Raw genomic sequence first — 17500 nt, forward strand, 5'->3', positions numbered from 1 at the left:
TATGTGATTGTAGTTGCTGCTACAACTGTCTTCCACTGACATGCTCTCATCTGCTGTACATTAGGTTGTTTCACCTGTCCTCTTTCCCTGTGTTCAGTCCTACAATTGATCTGTGTGTTCCTATTCAATACAAACACTTTTCCTGAGTGTTTATTTTACATGGCAGTCCATGTACCCTTACAGATCATTTACACAACTTTGGTACGGAATGCCAGGAATGGGATTTCACAATACTCTGCACTGCATGCACTGTCCTAAACCGTGTTTGGATCATACACAAAACTATCATGCCTCTCAACTGTTCAGATTTTCACAGAATGTCCAGATTTTTGCTTTTACATCTTTTATCAGATTTGTGGTTTTCTGACATATTACCAGGATAATCGCAGGACTGATGTGACTCAATAATTACAAATCCTTCTGAAAATGTATCTAACACAAACCTCTTGTTATTCTAGCACATTTCTAAAGAGAAAGAATATCAACTCTGTCCCTATTTCTGGGTCATTGTCCTCCCATTATTTTGGGCTTTGTCTAGATGTCTTGCACTAAGAAATTGAGAGCTATGAAGACTATGATTTGTTAAGCCCTGTGATCAATGCAAAACCATAAAAAAGTGTAAAAACTGTAAAACCGCAGGCCTTCTGTGCTCTGACTGAAAACAGGATTGCTATGCTAGTTGGCCTACATGGTTTCCTGGACACCAACACTGTTGTCAGGCATGAAACCATGCCTATTTATGTTTAAATGAGGTGTATGGCATGAATATATATCAGTGAGTGCTGCTGCTCACCACATCACCCCTCATACATGTAAACTCAATGTAAGCTTTGCACAAAGTCTTCCCATAGTTTACTGAATCCCAGGGTACATTTAATTCCCTATATAATGAAGATTGCATCATTTCAACAATGTCACAAGCCTGTATAATGGTATAACATAAAAGTGCAGGAGCCCTTCGAGCATGGATAGCTTCAGAACTATTTCTATCCTTAATGTTGATGTTTAGCTACTGGCTAAAATCTTAATCAAAAGAATGGATGAAGTTCAACCTAATTTACTTCATGAAATACATGTAACCTCTTACAAGGAATACAGGATATTGTCAGTTGGTGGACACTGGTTCACATTTTGTCCAAACATACGGTTGATATTGAGAATGTTGGAGTCATTTTGTTTGATATTCATATATTCTTTGAATCCCAAAGAATGGAAAAGAGAGAATGTTGAAAAACTATTAAATGGATCAAGACACTTTATCATAAGTACGCATTTCAAGTTTTTCTCAATGAAGAACTTCCTTGACTGGGTCTCTCCAAAGGGGTACAAGACAAAATACCCTGTATTACCAGGGTATTTGTTCTGGTAATGGAAGAGTTAACTAGGGAGGAAGAAAGCCTCCACAGCAAATATTTTCAAGAAGAAAAAAAAATCATGTTTAGGGTATGTTAATGACTCCATACTGTTACCGAAACAGATCAATGAAATGACTAGATCAGTTTTAAGAATATTTAAGGACATTGTTGAATATCAGAACTTGTATGCAATGAGAAAGAATCTTTAAGAAATTAGGAAAATTAGGAAAATTAAAAGTAGAAGGGGATTTAAAACAAATTAAGAAAGACAAGTTTCTAAAGTATGTGGGATAAACAGAAAACACAGCTTTTATTTCTATAATACTCTATGTCACAAAGTTGTTTATTAATGTGACTAACAGAAAATGGCACTATTACTTCAAATAACAAAACAGAAAGTGATCCAGCACTATACCATGTGAAAGGAGCTGAAAAGTGAAAAAAGTAACATACTACATGCAAGAAAAGGGGCAGAAGAGTCTGTGTTGGTACTCCAGTGCCCAGAAAACAATGTTAGATATCTTGCATTTTGCAGTTGTAAGTAATTTGAATCCTAACATACTAAAGAACATTATTCATTTTAGACAAACTAATTTATTTCTGTCTTAAAAAAACAATAAGCAGCAGTATGCCAGAGGCATCAGTATGTTGGGCATAAACATGTAGAAGAAAGTTTAAGTCTTTAATGTAAATGTAGAATTCCCTCATTTTTTTTAAAGCAGACTATTTCAGATAAGCAGGTGGTCCATTTTTTTCTTCTTTAACTAGTGAACATTGATACAAGTTCAACTCAGTCAGTGTTGGAAAGTTCTTCTAATGTATTATTTAAGCAATAATCTGTGACTTTGTGTGGATATATCAGGAATTACCCATGGCTGGTGTGGTTTGATCACAAGGACATCATTTAAGAAAGAAATTGCTTACCTTTCTTAATGTTTTTGTATAATCACTCTTCAGTCTTAATCTGCGTTGTCTTCTATGGGCTAACATACAGCACATGCATATGTGACTTGCATTCCTATACTTGCACAGGTTATCAAGACAGTGCAGGAGAAGCAATGAAGAAAAGAGAACGTCTGTTTTTTTTACATTTAAAAAGTGAAGATTTTACAAGGGACAGTGGAGAAATACAAAGAAAATCAAGTATGTTTCTGTTTCTTTAGTTTTGCAGAACATACCTGATTTTTACTCTGTTTTGCTGTCTCCCGGCATATGCCAATAGAAGGTCTAACTGGTCAATGGTACTTCAGTAGCCAGACATTTTTCAATTGGTATATTCTCGATTTACAATGGGCATGCTGGTTGGGCTGTCCAGTCAGTGTAATTGTTTTGAAATAGCAATGAGAAGTCTTTGTATAATTTCCTGTATTGTAAGAGTGATTATTTTTTTCTGCTAAATGCAGATATAGAGGAGTGCAACCTATATAAGGAAATCCATATTGATTACTCTCTGTGTATCAATACAAATGGGAGTTACTACTTATAGGCCATCCAAGATTCAGGTCTAGATCTGGGAGTCATACATTTACAGATGTGTACAATTCTGGCTGTGAGGGTGAGCACATCAATATACAAGCATCAATTGTTTGTGTCTTTTCAGCTTTTCCCGGTTAGGGGTCGCCACAGTGGAACTCCAGTCCACTAATGATTGGCATTTGATTTTTTCGTGCCAAGTTACCAGCCCTGATGCACAACCTTCAACGAAGGTACGCCCATTCACGCATGTCTCCACGGAGAAGACGCCCTAGCTGAAAATCGAACCGGACAGCATCTTACTGCGAGGCAACAATGCTACCGCAGCATCACCACCACGGTGCACAATATACAAGCATCAATACAGAGGCAATATTGGTTGCTTAGTAAAATAATTATTAACAATGTCAACATACTTCTCTTTGCATATTCTTCATTTTTTTTGCTTCTTGCCATTGAGCATGGACATTTTACAAAACAAATAATGTGTAGAAACGCAGTTTGCTGCAAGCTTAATACAATGTGCTGTGAACTTATGCTACTAAATTATTTTGCTGTACGTGAAAACATAATTACTTTTCTGTGAAATACAGGCATTGATGAGTGCCAGCGGTATAAGGATGTCTGTGGTGATCACTCCATCTGCAACAATATAACAGGAAGCTATAGTTGTGCCTGCCAACCTGGGTTCAGCTTTAGTTCTGGGAATAATACTTTTGGCTGCAAAGGTAAGTGACTTAGTGCTAGAGTTAAATAATAAAATGTCATTTGTTTAATGATAATGATTTCTGAGTATTACACAAAAGTAATGATCTTTTCACATGCTTGCTTATATAAAGTATACTTTACAAAATGCTTGAACAACACTCTGCACCAGTGTAAAAAAAAAAAAAAAAATAGTAAAACCATAAAACCTTCAGTGGACATGGGGTAAATCAGAATAAAATATATTAAACAATGCTAAGTGCTTACTTTCTGTAGAAGTTTTGTATCTCTTTAAAAAAAAAGCACTAAACACTAGGTATTATATTTTATTCCAGTTTATGGCATGTCTTCTGACATTTTTCCAGTTTTAATAAATCCTTGTCAGCATGATGCCTGTTTGCCATCTGAAAGCATTATAATCTTTGAAGGCTGAAATTTACAGAGCGCATTGTGCTGTGTAAAATAGCTTGAAACTTTGCATTTCAGAGGGAGAAGACACCTCAGACACAAACAACATGGTTGCATTTGGATTAAAATAATGTGGTATTCAGAGAATAAAAATGGATATGGACGTGAGGGTCCTATTGTAAATGAGGTCTACAGAGTATGAAATCATGGCAACAAAGATGGGAAACCAGTTCATAAAACTATAAAGCAAATGCTCTGCAGCATTTTCCTTACCTGTTCCGAACACAGAAATTGCTGGTGCACCTGACTTTAGAAGGTTAGTCATAGCAGCAGTTAGAGAATAGCAACTGTAGTAACAATAGAGAGCAGCCAATCTCTTCTAGCCAGGGAATTACTGAAAAAAACTTAGTCTGTGTTGTTGCTGTGACTGGCAAGTGGGCCATTTTGCTTTATTTGCTGATTTTAGTGTGCCTGTTGAGATTTGAGTGTATCTGCTTAAGCCCAGCTTCACCTTAGCTAGTGAGTATTCCATCTTGCAAAATTGCACTTTTCTTGTTATTTTATAATACTGCTGTTAAATGTCTGCATTAGTTACTGAGTTTCTGCACTTTTTCATATTTTAAAGTGCCATTGTATTTCACTGTATTAACTGCTAGGTTTCTGCACTTTTGTATTTAATGTCATTCTTTGCTGGTATGTTACTGATGTCATTCCAGGAGTTCCTGCAGTTTGATCTCTTTTTCTAGTGATGTTTCAGTTAGCAAAGCTAGGTCTGCACTCTACTGGGATGTGACAGTGGGTCTATATTATTTGAACGAAAGTTCAAAATGTCGATCGCTGTTAACAGCGAAAATGCCGATAATCGAATCCTGTATTGAGGGGGGCTGCACCCCCTCACACACCCCCCGCTAATTATATATACCAACTCCGAGATTGCACTACAGTGAAGAAAGGGCAAATTTCCCGATCTTCACTGTACTGCAATCTCACAAAACAGACATCGATTATCTGCATTTTCGCTGTTTATGGCGATCGACATTTTGAACTTTCATTCAAATAATATAGACCCGTGACAGTAGCCTGGTCTCCTCATGGCTTGAAAATCTCTGAAGAAACTTTAGAATGTTTTGTCATTGGTTAGTCGGGTATACTGATTGTTTGTTGATTTTTTTATGCCTGTATGAAGTTGTTGTATTTGTTCAATGTTGCTTATCACACAGCACGGGACAGCAGTGCCCTCTATGGATGCAGGCACTTAGAAATCTGTGCATATGTGTGTGTGTGTGTGTGTGTGTGTGTGTGTGTGTGTGTGTGTGTGTGTGTGTCTCTCTCTCTCTATATATATATATATATATATATATATATATATATAAACAAAGTCTGACACATCCTAAGTACATGGCTGCATGGTGAGCATAAGGTTTGTATGTAAGGGAACACTGTCCTATAGAATACACTAATGATGTCGTTTTTAGACATATAGTACCCAAGCAAACCTGCCATAAACCCCTGTACTATGACATTACTGTGGTTTGCTCAAACAGGAGTAGTGTTCTTACATTTTTGGCTTAAGTATTGCAGTTTCACTTAAATAGGACTCATGCAAAGCTATTCTTGATCCCCTCTGGTACAAATTTCCTTTCAATCCAGGAAATAAACATCTTAAAACCTGCATAAGCATTTTACTCCTGTTCCTGCATCCAGCTTGGTGGAAACAGCATCCTGAGACAAAGTAGCAGTTGTCTTGTGTTTGCTAACAGTTAGCCATTACAATTACCAAACAGGTTAATAGAAACATTCACCACATTGCAGCTACCGCTCATTTTAAAGACCAAGTACATTGACGCATGCATGCCGAGGCTCTTACAAGTAATCTATGCCAACCTCAAAGGCCCCCTAAGATGCAGGTATAACAATAGCAATCCTCATCAACTCCACAAACATTCTACCAAAGCAACTTCCACCATGACATATGCAGCTTCAGATCATGGTGCCTCAGCTACTAAGTGCATAAGGCAAACCTCCAGACAAACAGATGTCTAGTTGTAGGAGATTCCATCATGAGGCACGCAGATATACCACTCACTAAGCTGAACAAGTGGAGGATCTCTGATGGCAGCCTGTCAGGGGCCAAGATCCACCAGATCACACAGGTACAAAAGGCATTGAATCACAAGTACTGGTATGACTCTGTCATTGTACATGTGCATGTAAATGATCTGTAACATTCCCATTTGCACTGTAAGAAGAGAGACATGATAGAGCTCTTTGACTGTATATCCCATGCTGCTATGAGCATAGCATTGAGCAGCATTCTACCTTCCCTGAGGATAATAATGCAATGTGAGCAGTAGGTAATTTCCTTTAACAATTGGCTTAGTGTCTACGGTCATTCGAAGGGTATACAGTGTTTTCCAGCTTAGTAGGATATGGTTGATAGTCAACTCTTCTCCATAGATGGTCTGCATCTGTCTCCTTTAGGCTTTTGAATATTGTCTTAACTTTTGTCCACCCCATAGTGCCTATTTTGCATTGCCAACCTGATAAACCTTCCAACATTATAAAAACAAACTAGGATAACCAAAAGTTACTACTACTTAATGCCAGGATTCTGAACAAATAAAGCTCCACTCCCTGCAAACTCTCATCACCATGAATATGTAGACATCTGTATAGTTACACAAACTTGGTTTAAAGCTAGCAGTTCAATGCTATAATACCTTCCACACATTTAGACCAACCACTGTACAGAAAGGAACAAAAGGTGGACGTATCTCATTATTCATCAAAAACAGTCACACCTCAAAGACTGGTCAAGCAGTATGATGCACCTGTGCTTCCTCATGTCCAGTTCACCATAAACAAAGTCGCATGGCATATCATTGTAAGTTATACATCTCCCTCTATGATCCAGGATACACATACCTAAATGTACTGGTATTGATCTGCATTGAACTCAAAACTAGATTCCTGGGTGAATTCAGCTACCCTGCTATAAACTCAGAAACACACAAGTTCTAATGTGCAGGCCCAGAGATTCCTAGATTTTGTCAACACAAATGCTCTGGAACAGCTAGTCCATACTATGTGACCTGGTCCTCACAAACAAGAGGGGAGCTTTGCACCCACCCATGTATAATTTCCTCACTTGTCAGGTCAGACCATAAAGCTGTCTCCTTTGAATCTAACCCTCAAACAGTTAGGAATTATTCCAATGCAGACTTCCTACTGCTGAGTGATAGTCTCACAAAACTTGTAGCCCCCCCAAACCATGTGAACTCTGTTGCCTATGCGGAATTGTTCACAGAAACCCCATACCCTCATGTAAACAGCTGCATTGAATGTGCCTTTTGCCAACTATACCCCCTGGGAATAAGCACTGAACTAAATGAAAGAACATGCCAGGTGGAATCCTACTATCAGCAAGTGTATAAGAAAAAGGAAGAATTCTATGACCCCCCACTATGATCAGGAAACCCATACCATGTATTTAAACTTACTAGAAACACTAACCATCCAACCACTAACCATCCAACCCAATACTAAATTCATGGGTGGTTTTAATTACCCCACTGTTAACTGGGAATCCTATATGACACCAAATGTACACACACAAAGATTCCTGGATTTTGTAAACACAAACTCCCTGGAGCAGATAGTCAGTACACCAATCATGTGTGTAACCATACTGGATCTGGTCCTCAATAATATGGAAGAGTGCTGCATACCCCTTACTGTAATGCCTTCTCTGGTAAGGTCAGACCACAAAATGGTCTCCTTTGAAGTAAAAATAAAACCTGTACCCCTGCTAAACCTGGACTATTCAGGAACTATTCTAAGGCTAACCTCCTGCTAATAAGTGAGAACCTGGCAAAATTTCAATCCCCCATAAACCTTGAGGACACTGCTGCCTATGCAGAACTGTTCACAGAAACCCTGTACAAGCATGTTAATAGCTGCATAGAGGCAGCTGTACCCACAAGGAAGAAGTACAGAACTAACTCAAAAAACAAGTCACTCTGGTGGAATCACAAAATCAATAGGTTGTATAACAGAAGGAAGAAAATCATGGCAAAAGGTAGAAGTTATTGCACCCAGCAGGATAAAAGCACCCTCATCAAACTAAACAAACAACTCAGAGAAAAAAATAGTCTACCAAAGCCTTGAGGTAAGTTTGGCCTCTTAGGCCAAGAACAACTACAAAGCATTCTTTGGCTATGTCCACAACCTCAAAGGCAATACACAATTGTTTGCAGAGTTCATTGTAAATAGAGCCACCTATACTGAGCCAGAAGATATAGCAAACCTCCTGACTGATAAATTCAGCTCCTACTTTACCACTCTCTCTCCTCAACCTTCCCTCAGGAAATATCATCAAATATAACTCCCCCTATTATCACTAGGGAACAGGTCCTTAATGGTCTATCCAAGACCAAGAATACTGCATCAATGGGCCCAGACAATATCCCAGGATGCCTTATAAATAGCTTGAAACATGATCTATCAGGGCCTCTGGAATTACTGTTTAACTGTAGCCTACAGACAGGCTTTGTGCCTCATGAATGGAGAAAGGCATCAGTCATCCCTCTGCACAAAGGTGTGTCATCTACAGACCCTAGAAACTACAGACCCATAAGTCTCACCAGTCTTATATGTAAAGCCATGGAAAGAATTATCATGGAGATGATCAACAGAGATATAGTAAACTTCCAGACAATGGAACTAACCCAGTTTGCTTTCGTCAAGATCAGATCATGCCTACTCAGTCTGGTTGACTTCTTTGAGAAGGTCACCAAAGCAATGGGTGAGGGCAAAATAATTCAGTGGATACCTTGAACTGGACAAGGCATTGATACAATACCCAATTTGGGCATTGTTGAAAAATTCAAGAGCTTAGGTACAAACCCGTACATCACCCGGTGGATTGCCAAATGGCTCACAGACAGGACCCAGGAAGTTAGAATTGGGGAGTACATCTCTACAAAGTGGCCAGTAACAAGTTGAGTCCCTCAGGGATCAGTCCTTGGACTGCTCCTTTTTGGTATTTACTATACTTCTCAGAAGTCAATGCCAACGTCATTGGTCTCTAGCTGACTAAATTTGCAGATGATTGCAAATTAGGAGCTGTCATTGAATCTCCCACTGACACAAATGTTCTCAAGGAGGGGCTGACAGACAAACAACTTGTGTCAGAGCCATGGACTAAAACTATATGCCAAGAAATGCATAATAGTATCCTTTGGGAAGTCATCCATCCCTGGTAACTATCATATTGAAAACACACCCCTTAGAGTTGACCCTGTAGTCAGGGACTTAGGGACACACATAGTAATCTAGCCTTTGTCCATCACATGTCTACAGTGGTGAGATAATCATTCTATGTTGCACAACTTATAAAGAAACATATGACATCTAAGTCCAAGGAAGACATTGTTTCACTGTATTGGGCATTCATCAGACCTATCATTGAGTACAGTGCCCTCATTGGTTATAGGTTCATAGGTTCATACTAGACTATCTGCCCTAGGGCATTTATAAGCCTAGCCAGAGTGTGTTTGGCTTTCGCCACCCATTTTAAATTAATTTTGCTATGCCTTTTTTCAAGGTTATATTTACCTAACCAGGCATACCCAACAACTGGAATGTCCACAGGGGTTCCTCACTAAAAGAATACAGGGCATAAGTAAAATGTCCTACACAGACTGCCTCAAGGCACTATCCCTGTATTCTGTCTCCTACAAGCTTTTGAGGGGAGATCTATGCCTGGCATACAGGACATTGGCAGACCCCACTCTGATAGACCTCCTGAATATCCACAAAACAAACAGTACCAGAATTACCCATTTTAAATATTTAAACCTTACCTGTTATATAAAAAGGACCTGCTGGAGAGATAGGTATGTATCCCTGAGACTACCCCATCTATGGAACAGGTTCCCCATCTATATGAAGCAGAGTTCCTCCCGAACCCACTTCAAGTGCAACTTGGATAATTGGAAGGGAAACCGGAAGTTCAGCCCTGTTTGGCACCTATGTCTCTAATGGACACAGGTAACCTGTAAATGGTTCATCTCCCAGGTCCATGCTTACACTTATCAAGGGCATCACAACTTGTCAGAGATTTGGGATGCATGCCTAGGCTTAAAATGGCCCTTGTGGTCATTAGCCTAATAAACACCTATGAACCTATAAACCATGGCCAAAAATATGAAGTGCAATGCCCAGCAGGACAGGAATCCTTTCATAAAATTAAATAAGCAACTCAACAGTTTTAGTAACTCTGCAAAATACAAATTTGAGATAAAGATAGTGTCACAGGCAAAAAGCAACCATAAGGCCTTCTTCAGTTATGTCCACAATTTAAAAGGTAATATACGATAGTGTGCTGAAATAACTGTAAATGGAATGGCCTACATGGAGCTGTAGGATACAGCAAACCTACTGGCTGATAAATTTAGTTCAAATTTCTTCATACTCCCCCCCCCCATGCCTCTCAGGTGATACCCTTGACCACAAATCCCCTGGCTATCACTAGAGAACAAGTGCCCCTAGACTGGCACCTTTATCCCAATTGGACAGAGTCAGCTTGTAAATGCTCAGCCGTCTAAACCCAAATATATACCCCCCCTGAGTAATTTATCCTGTCATTTAAAATGGGAAAACATTGATAAGTGAAAAAAAGCCTCCTAGGTGCATTTGGCAGCTTGTAAATATTCAACTGCTTAAACCTAAATCTATGTCCCAGGTAAGTTATCCTGTCATTTACGTATAGGAAAACATGGCTAAGTTTAAAAAGGCCTCCTAGAGATGTTAGTTCAAAAATTGCCTATGAACCTATGAACATGTTAGTGCCTTTCTTAGATTATATGCCTGCCACTTAGTGCATGATGATCCTACGGAACAATCCAGATTGTACTGTCAGCATGTGCCTCACCAACACTTCGCTACCCATCAGATTCCATGTGGATAGGGATACCATGCAGGAACTTCTGACCCATACTAAATTTTCATGGTTGGAGACTTCCCACAGAGTCATCCACTTTTTAGGTGCACATGTAGGTGAGTAGAGAGGCCAGTATATACAATTTTCATGCAGTTAGGTAGCAGGGCCCATGGAATACTGTCACACATGTATGTTGCAGGAGGTACCAGCTATATGTTGTAACTATAGCTGTTGACCTCATACACAACCACCAGCCCATGACAGAGATGGCATATAATGCTGTGCATGTAGATACTTATAACACAGTTAACATACATTTTGCCAGCTTAAGCGTTGCTTTCACTGTCTTCATGTACCTGATGGGGCACAACCATATTCTGTTCAGACCTGTAGGCAGATATTTGCAATGTACACTATGCTGAATAATATAGACGTGTAAAAATACTTACAGCAGCAGGGAAACATCCCAGCAGAGCCACCATAGCTTGATAGCACATGCTTATAAGTTACTGAACATGTGCAAGATCAGTGCCATTTTGTATAGTCAGTCAGAGTGAAGGCAGGCATGATTGTTGATGTACATGCGAGTGTGTTTGATGTAATCAGTCATTCACTTAGCTTAAGCATATGTTCCAGTTACAGTTTCTGATGTGTTTATGTACAATAAACAACTTGAACCCATCAGAGTGCCTCATTTGAATACAAAAGACACGCCACATGGTGTCAGAATGGGATCTGAAGTTGAAGCAACTCACAAACCATGAGGCATGCAGTTAGAAGTGGATGAATATACAGGAGCCAACTTGCAAACAGGTCAGTGGTTATTCAAAGGTACTTAAACTCATTTAAATGATTTTTCAGTCACTTAATAAGTGGAGAAGCATTCAAAACATTTAAAATAATTACATCGATAAACAAAATGGCCGAAATTGTGACATACTGATAAAAGCATTCAAAATAAATACAAAAGCATTTGAAATAATTTCCGAAGTGTTAAGATGTATGAAAAGGCTAAAAGACCACATTTTCTTGCAATGTACTACTTTTTCACATTAACTACAATTTTTTGAAGTATCCGGAGTGTTTACAGTGTTTGCTGTGTTAAAGTGAAGCCTTTTCAGAGAGAGTGTTGTGCAGTTAAACGTAATTACAAGTACCTGGTCATGCTTATATTTAAACGTATTTTGTTGTTATGGTAGAGGAATTTCATGCACCTGGACTGCTGGTGTTTGATAATAATATTGCTGAGAATTGGCGAGTGTTTGAGCAAGAATATGATATTCTCATAACAGGCTGCATTTTCTGATAAGGGTACACGTACAAAAGCATTCATACTTCTTAATTTAGCTGGCTTGGAAGTCATTGAGAGGGAATGTTCATTTATGTATGCACCTGCCATGTATGCAGGGGAGGGGGACAACTGCCTTATTGTGATACAGGCTGAAATGTGGGAAGACCCTGAGTGCTTAAAATGTAAATTTAGAGAAATGTATAACCTTCAAATGAATATTACAATGGAAGGGCACATGTTTTACACAAGAAATCAGAAAACTGGGGAATATATTACTGACCTAAGAAATAAAGAAAAAATATGCAGATTTGGTGATCTCAGAGATGAGTTGATAAAAGACAGGATTGTATGTGGTGATAATAATGATGCGGTGAGAAAGAGTTTGCATTGAGACAATGATTTAACATTAAGCAAAGCCATTGAGATTTGTCAAATACATGAGCTTGCAAAAAAGCATACAAATATGCTTATGAATGGAAAAAACATGCATGCAATGTCTGCCAGTATGAATGTTGATACTGTACAACATAAAGCTAAGAAGAAAAAGAAATATAAATTAAATGGGGTCACAACAAGCAACCTTATTGTTAGCTGTCATAATTGTAGAGGCAGTCATGAACTTAAGAGAAAGGCTAAGCTTTTGGTCAGCAGTGTCACAAATGTGAAAAGTGGATTAATTTCAAAAGGCTTTGCAAGTCTAAAGTGACACATGCTTTTCTTAAAAGAGAGCATCCGAAGAAGCAAGTAGATCAGATAGAGAGCTGTGAGCAAACTTTCTATGCTGATGGTGTCTCTGTCATTAATGAAACAATTAATACAGTAGATTATCAGTTGGCAGCAAAGACTGAAATATGTTGCACTGTTCAGAATAATGGGAAACTTGTAGAGCTTAAAATAGACAGTGGATCTAAGTGCAATGTTATATCAGCAGAAATGTTTGCCAAAGTAAAAGCCGTTGAGGAACTTGATTCAGCAATGTGTGCAAAACTAGTGGCTTATGGCAGTGAAGAGATTCAAATTGATGGTGCAGCATTTTTCACATGCCATTCTGCTGGGAACAGTTATGACTTGCAGTTTTACATAGTCAAAAGACAGGTTCAGTCATTGTTTGGCCTCAAAGACAGTTTGAGAATGGGACTGATTTCATTTAATAAAGAGGTCCACCATATAACTCTGAGCAAGCACAGTAGTTTTACACAGAATATTTTTAGTGAATATGCTGATATTTTCACAGATGAGCTTTGCAAACTCCCAGTCACATATTCCATGAAGTAAAACCATGAAATATGCCCAGTTGTTAGACCAGCAAGGAAGGTTCCAGTAGCAATGCATAGCAAAGTAAAAGCAGAGCTTGACAAAATGGTGAACTTAGGTGTCCTTACTCCAGTAAAAGAACTGACTGCATGTGTATCCTCCATGGTTGTAGCTTATAAGAAAAGCTCAGATGATATTCGAATATGTATTGTTCTGAGAGATTTAAACAAAGAGCTTAAATGTCCTCATCATCCGATGCACACAGTAGAAGAAGTAGCTGCTCTCCTGCCAAATGCCACTGTTTTCTCAGTCTTACATGCAAAAAGTTCATTTTGGCAAATTTTGCTGGATCACAAATCTTCATTGTTAACCACTTTCAGTACACCATTTGGTAGATACAGATTTTTGAGATTGCCATTTGGGATAAATTCTGACAGCGAAGTATTTCAACATGTTATGGAACACATTTTTTCAGGTTATCCATGCACTATTATAGTAGACAAAGTTATTGTAGGGGGCACTGAAGAAGTTGAACATGATAGAAACCTCAAGAAAGTTCTAGACCATGCTCATGAAGTAAATCTTGAACTGGATCCTCAGAAATGTAAATTTAAACTGAAAGAAGTTATGTAGGCCATTTGTTTACCAGTTCTGGCTTACAACCAGATCTGTCTAAGCAAGCAGCAATTCTTGAGATGCCAGTTCTAGAAAATACCACATATTTGCAATGTTTTCTTGGTATAGTCAACTATTTAGGAAAGTTAATCCCAGACTTGAGTGAGCTTTCAGCACCATTACGTGAGTTTCACATGCAAAAATGTAAACTAGTCCTGGTTGAAACAACACCAAAAAGCATTTGATGTTCTGAAACAGAAAATTGCCAGTCCACCCACATTGAGATAATGTTCATAAACCTGTAACTCTTTCATGTGATGCTTCAAAGTATGGTCTTGGTGCAGCATGCCTTCAAAAAGGTGTACCTGTTGCCTATGCATCCAGAACAACCCAAACTGAAATGCAATATACACAAACTGAAAAAGAGCTTTGGCAGTAGTCACATGTTCGAAGTTCCATGATTATATTTATGGCAAACCTGCTCAAAGAGAAACCGATCATTAACCTCTAGTGACAATTCTGAAAAAGCCAATACATGATGCATGATGTTAAAATTGCAAAAGTACAATTTAAATATTGTCTATACAAAAGGCAAATTTCTGTACCTTGCTGATGCTTTGTCAAGAGCACCCAGACAAACAACAGAACAGCATGATAATGAGAAAGCAGACTTTGAAGTTATGGGAGTCAGAAATTTTTCCTCATCATGGCTTGATGAACTTAGAAACCATATAGCTTCAAACCCAGTTCTGCAGAAGCTGAAACATGTTGTCAGTCAGGGATGGCCAGCATGACAAACTAGTTTAGCACTTGACATACAGAATTATTTTTCCTACAGAGATGAGCTCATGATGAAAGATGGAGTCATCATGAAAGGTCTTATAGTGGTAATTCCTTCAGCATTACAACAGGAATATACCAAAATTTTACATTGTGGTCACCAGGGTACTGATTCAACCAAAAGAAGGGCAAGAAGCATAGTATTTTGGCCTTCTATGTCAAAAGATATTGAGAAGGAAACTCTAGCATGTTCCATTTGCAACAATACTAAATCACACCAAAAAAAAGAAGCACTTCAGTTAAACTAGATTCCTGAACTACCATGGTCGATAGTTGCTACTGGTATTATTGAATGGAATGGTCAATATTACTTAGTGTTAATAGACTCTTATTCAAACTGGTTTGAAATTGACCTTCTTAACTTAACATCCAGCACTGTCATTACAAAATTGAAGAGACATTTTTTGTTCATGGTACTCCCCACAAAGTCATAGCTGACAATGGTGCACAGTTTACAAGTCAGCAGCTTAAGAATTTTCTGAGTCTTAGGACTTTCTCCATGTTACTAGTAGTCCTGAGTATCCACAATCCAATGGATTAGCTGAGCGTGCAGTTCGAAGTGCGAAATACTTGTTGGAGAGAGATGGTACCAATGTTTTTCTTAACCTACTTAATCTCATAAACATTCCTTGAGATAATTTGGTTGGTTCACCTGCTCAGAGATTGATGTCCAGACAGATTAGGACAACTCTTCCAATCAGTAAACAATTATTGATGCCAAATGCAAAAAACAACAGAATGGTCAAGACTCAGCTTTTGAAAAAATGCCAGTCACAAAAGTTGTACTACGATAAATCCAGCAAACCTCTTCGACCATTAAGACAACGAGAGATCGTGAGAATGCAAACATGTAAAGAATATGACCGAGTGGGAATTGTCAAAAATATTTATGAAGAACTGAGATCTTAGATCATACAATCTGATGGAATGGATTTCAGAAGGAATCGAAGACACATATTACCAGTCTTCGAATCCATGACACAGCAGATTGCCAGTGCTAGTGCCTCATTTTCTCAGACTGACACTACACTTCTTCAAATTCCAGAGGACAGCATACTTTCATCAAGTAATCCTGATGTAATCCCCAAAGTTCCAATTGTAGAAGAATCCCCAGAGACTGACCCTGTTGCTAAACCTGGTCAAAGTTTTTATGTGACCAGATCGGGTAGAATTTCCAGACCCATTCCAAAATACACAGCAACTTAAACTTGAATTAATTTGTTGTTATATGTTGATGTGATATCTAGATTGTAAAATATCTTGTTCTCCTTCTGAATGTCAAACAAATCAAAGAGGGAGGGTGTAGATCATTGTATGTATTGTACCTTGTAAGCCACTGTAGCTATACAGCATGTACATATAAGTTACTGAGCACATGCAAACCAGTGCCATTTTGTAGTCAGTCAGACTGAATGCAGGTATGAATGAAGATGTACTTATGAGTGTGTTTGAAGTAATGATTATCTGACTGAGTACTTTTCTGTAGTTGTCCTACTTGTCCTGCCTGCTACAGTGCAGGTAGCAGAAGTGAGTTGCCTCATTGCACATATGAGCAAGTGTGGCCTTGAGCTCACTCAGGAGTGCTTGTCTACCTTTCATACGATGTCAACCACTCTGATTCTGTGTACCTTGGCAAGTCAACTCCTCATCTGATCCTGTTTAATGCCTGTTGCCCCCTAACATGATTCAGTTAAGTTACTATGTACACTCTTTTATAGACTGCAAGTGCTATGCAAGCCCTGATTACATCTTAACAGATAAGGATCATGCCACAATATGCGATGCCTGATATTTAATGTTGTGCAACAGTGATGCACAGTCTTGTACCATAGGCTGCTACTAAAACTCTCCTGTTTAGGTGTCTCTCCCTCCTCCCTCTCCTGAGTTAACAGCTATCTAACAGATAAGAGGCCAAGCAGTCAATTGGCAGCAAGAATACTCAGCATTAATACCCATTACTGTAGGTGTGCCATAAGGTTCCATACTAGGACCTCTCCTGTTTAACATACTTATAAATATCTACACACTGCTTCCAAGCACACCACTCTTGTACAATAAGCAGATGACACCAAAATTATCTGCACATCTTCTAGCCTACAAAAACTTCAAGAAATTATTCAAGAATCCTTTATGTGCATAGAATCATGGGTAAATAACTCACAGCTCCACAACTCCCACTTAACCCCAAAAAAATGAAACTACTGCTTTTATCCCCTAAAACATTCTCTCAAAACTCTGGCAAAACTCTTGTCAAAAATCTCTTAATTAAATAACAGTCTGATTATGCAGGTTCTTAACACCAAACTCTTAGGATTCACCATTGGTCACAACTTGAAATTTGACCTACGCTTTCAAACTTAGTAAAAAAAAAGTGACCAAACTGGCCTCTTATGCAGAAGAAAATCTTACCTAACAGGCAGAACTAGAGAAACCATAATTAAAGTCTACCTCCTACTATATGCCTCTCCACCCTTTACTAAGCTACAAACTTCCACACAAATAAAAAAATACTGCTATTAAACAGCTTGCTTTGCTGAACTCCCACATCACCTCCTCTACAGTCAGCTACTACTACTATCTCATGCTCTAACATACTTCCCCTGGTAAATATATAGA

General features: G+C 38.6%; 1 protein-coding gene across 1 annotated transcript in view; it reads left to right on the forward strand.

Moving 5' to 3' along the window:
- LOC122812216 (adhesion G protein-coupled receptor E1-like) overlaps window positions 1–17500 on the forward strand; it is a 1201768-nt gene that overhangs the window by 369419 nt on the left and 814849 nt on the right. Inside the window, exon 4 of the mRNA XM_044084558.1 lies at window positions 3422–3556. Coding sequence (XP_043940493.1) covers window positions 3422–3556 — 135 coding nt within the window. The remainder of the gene's footprint in view (window positions 1–3421; window positions 3557–17500) is intronic.

This window comes from Protopterus annectens, chromosome 9.part0 (genome assembly GCF_019279795.1).
Source record: "Protopterus annectens isolate FY-2018-M chromosome 9.part0, PAN1.0, whole genome shotgun sequence".
Classification (NCBI taxonomy): domain Eukaryota; kingdom Metazoa; phylum Chordata; order Ceratodontiformes; family Protopteridae; genus Protopterus; species Protopterus annectens.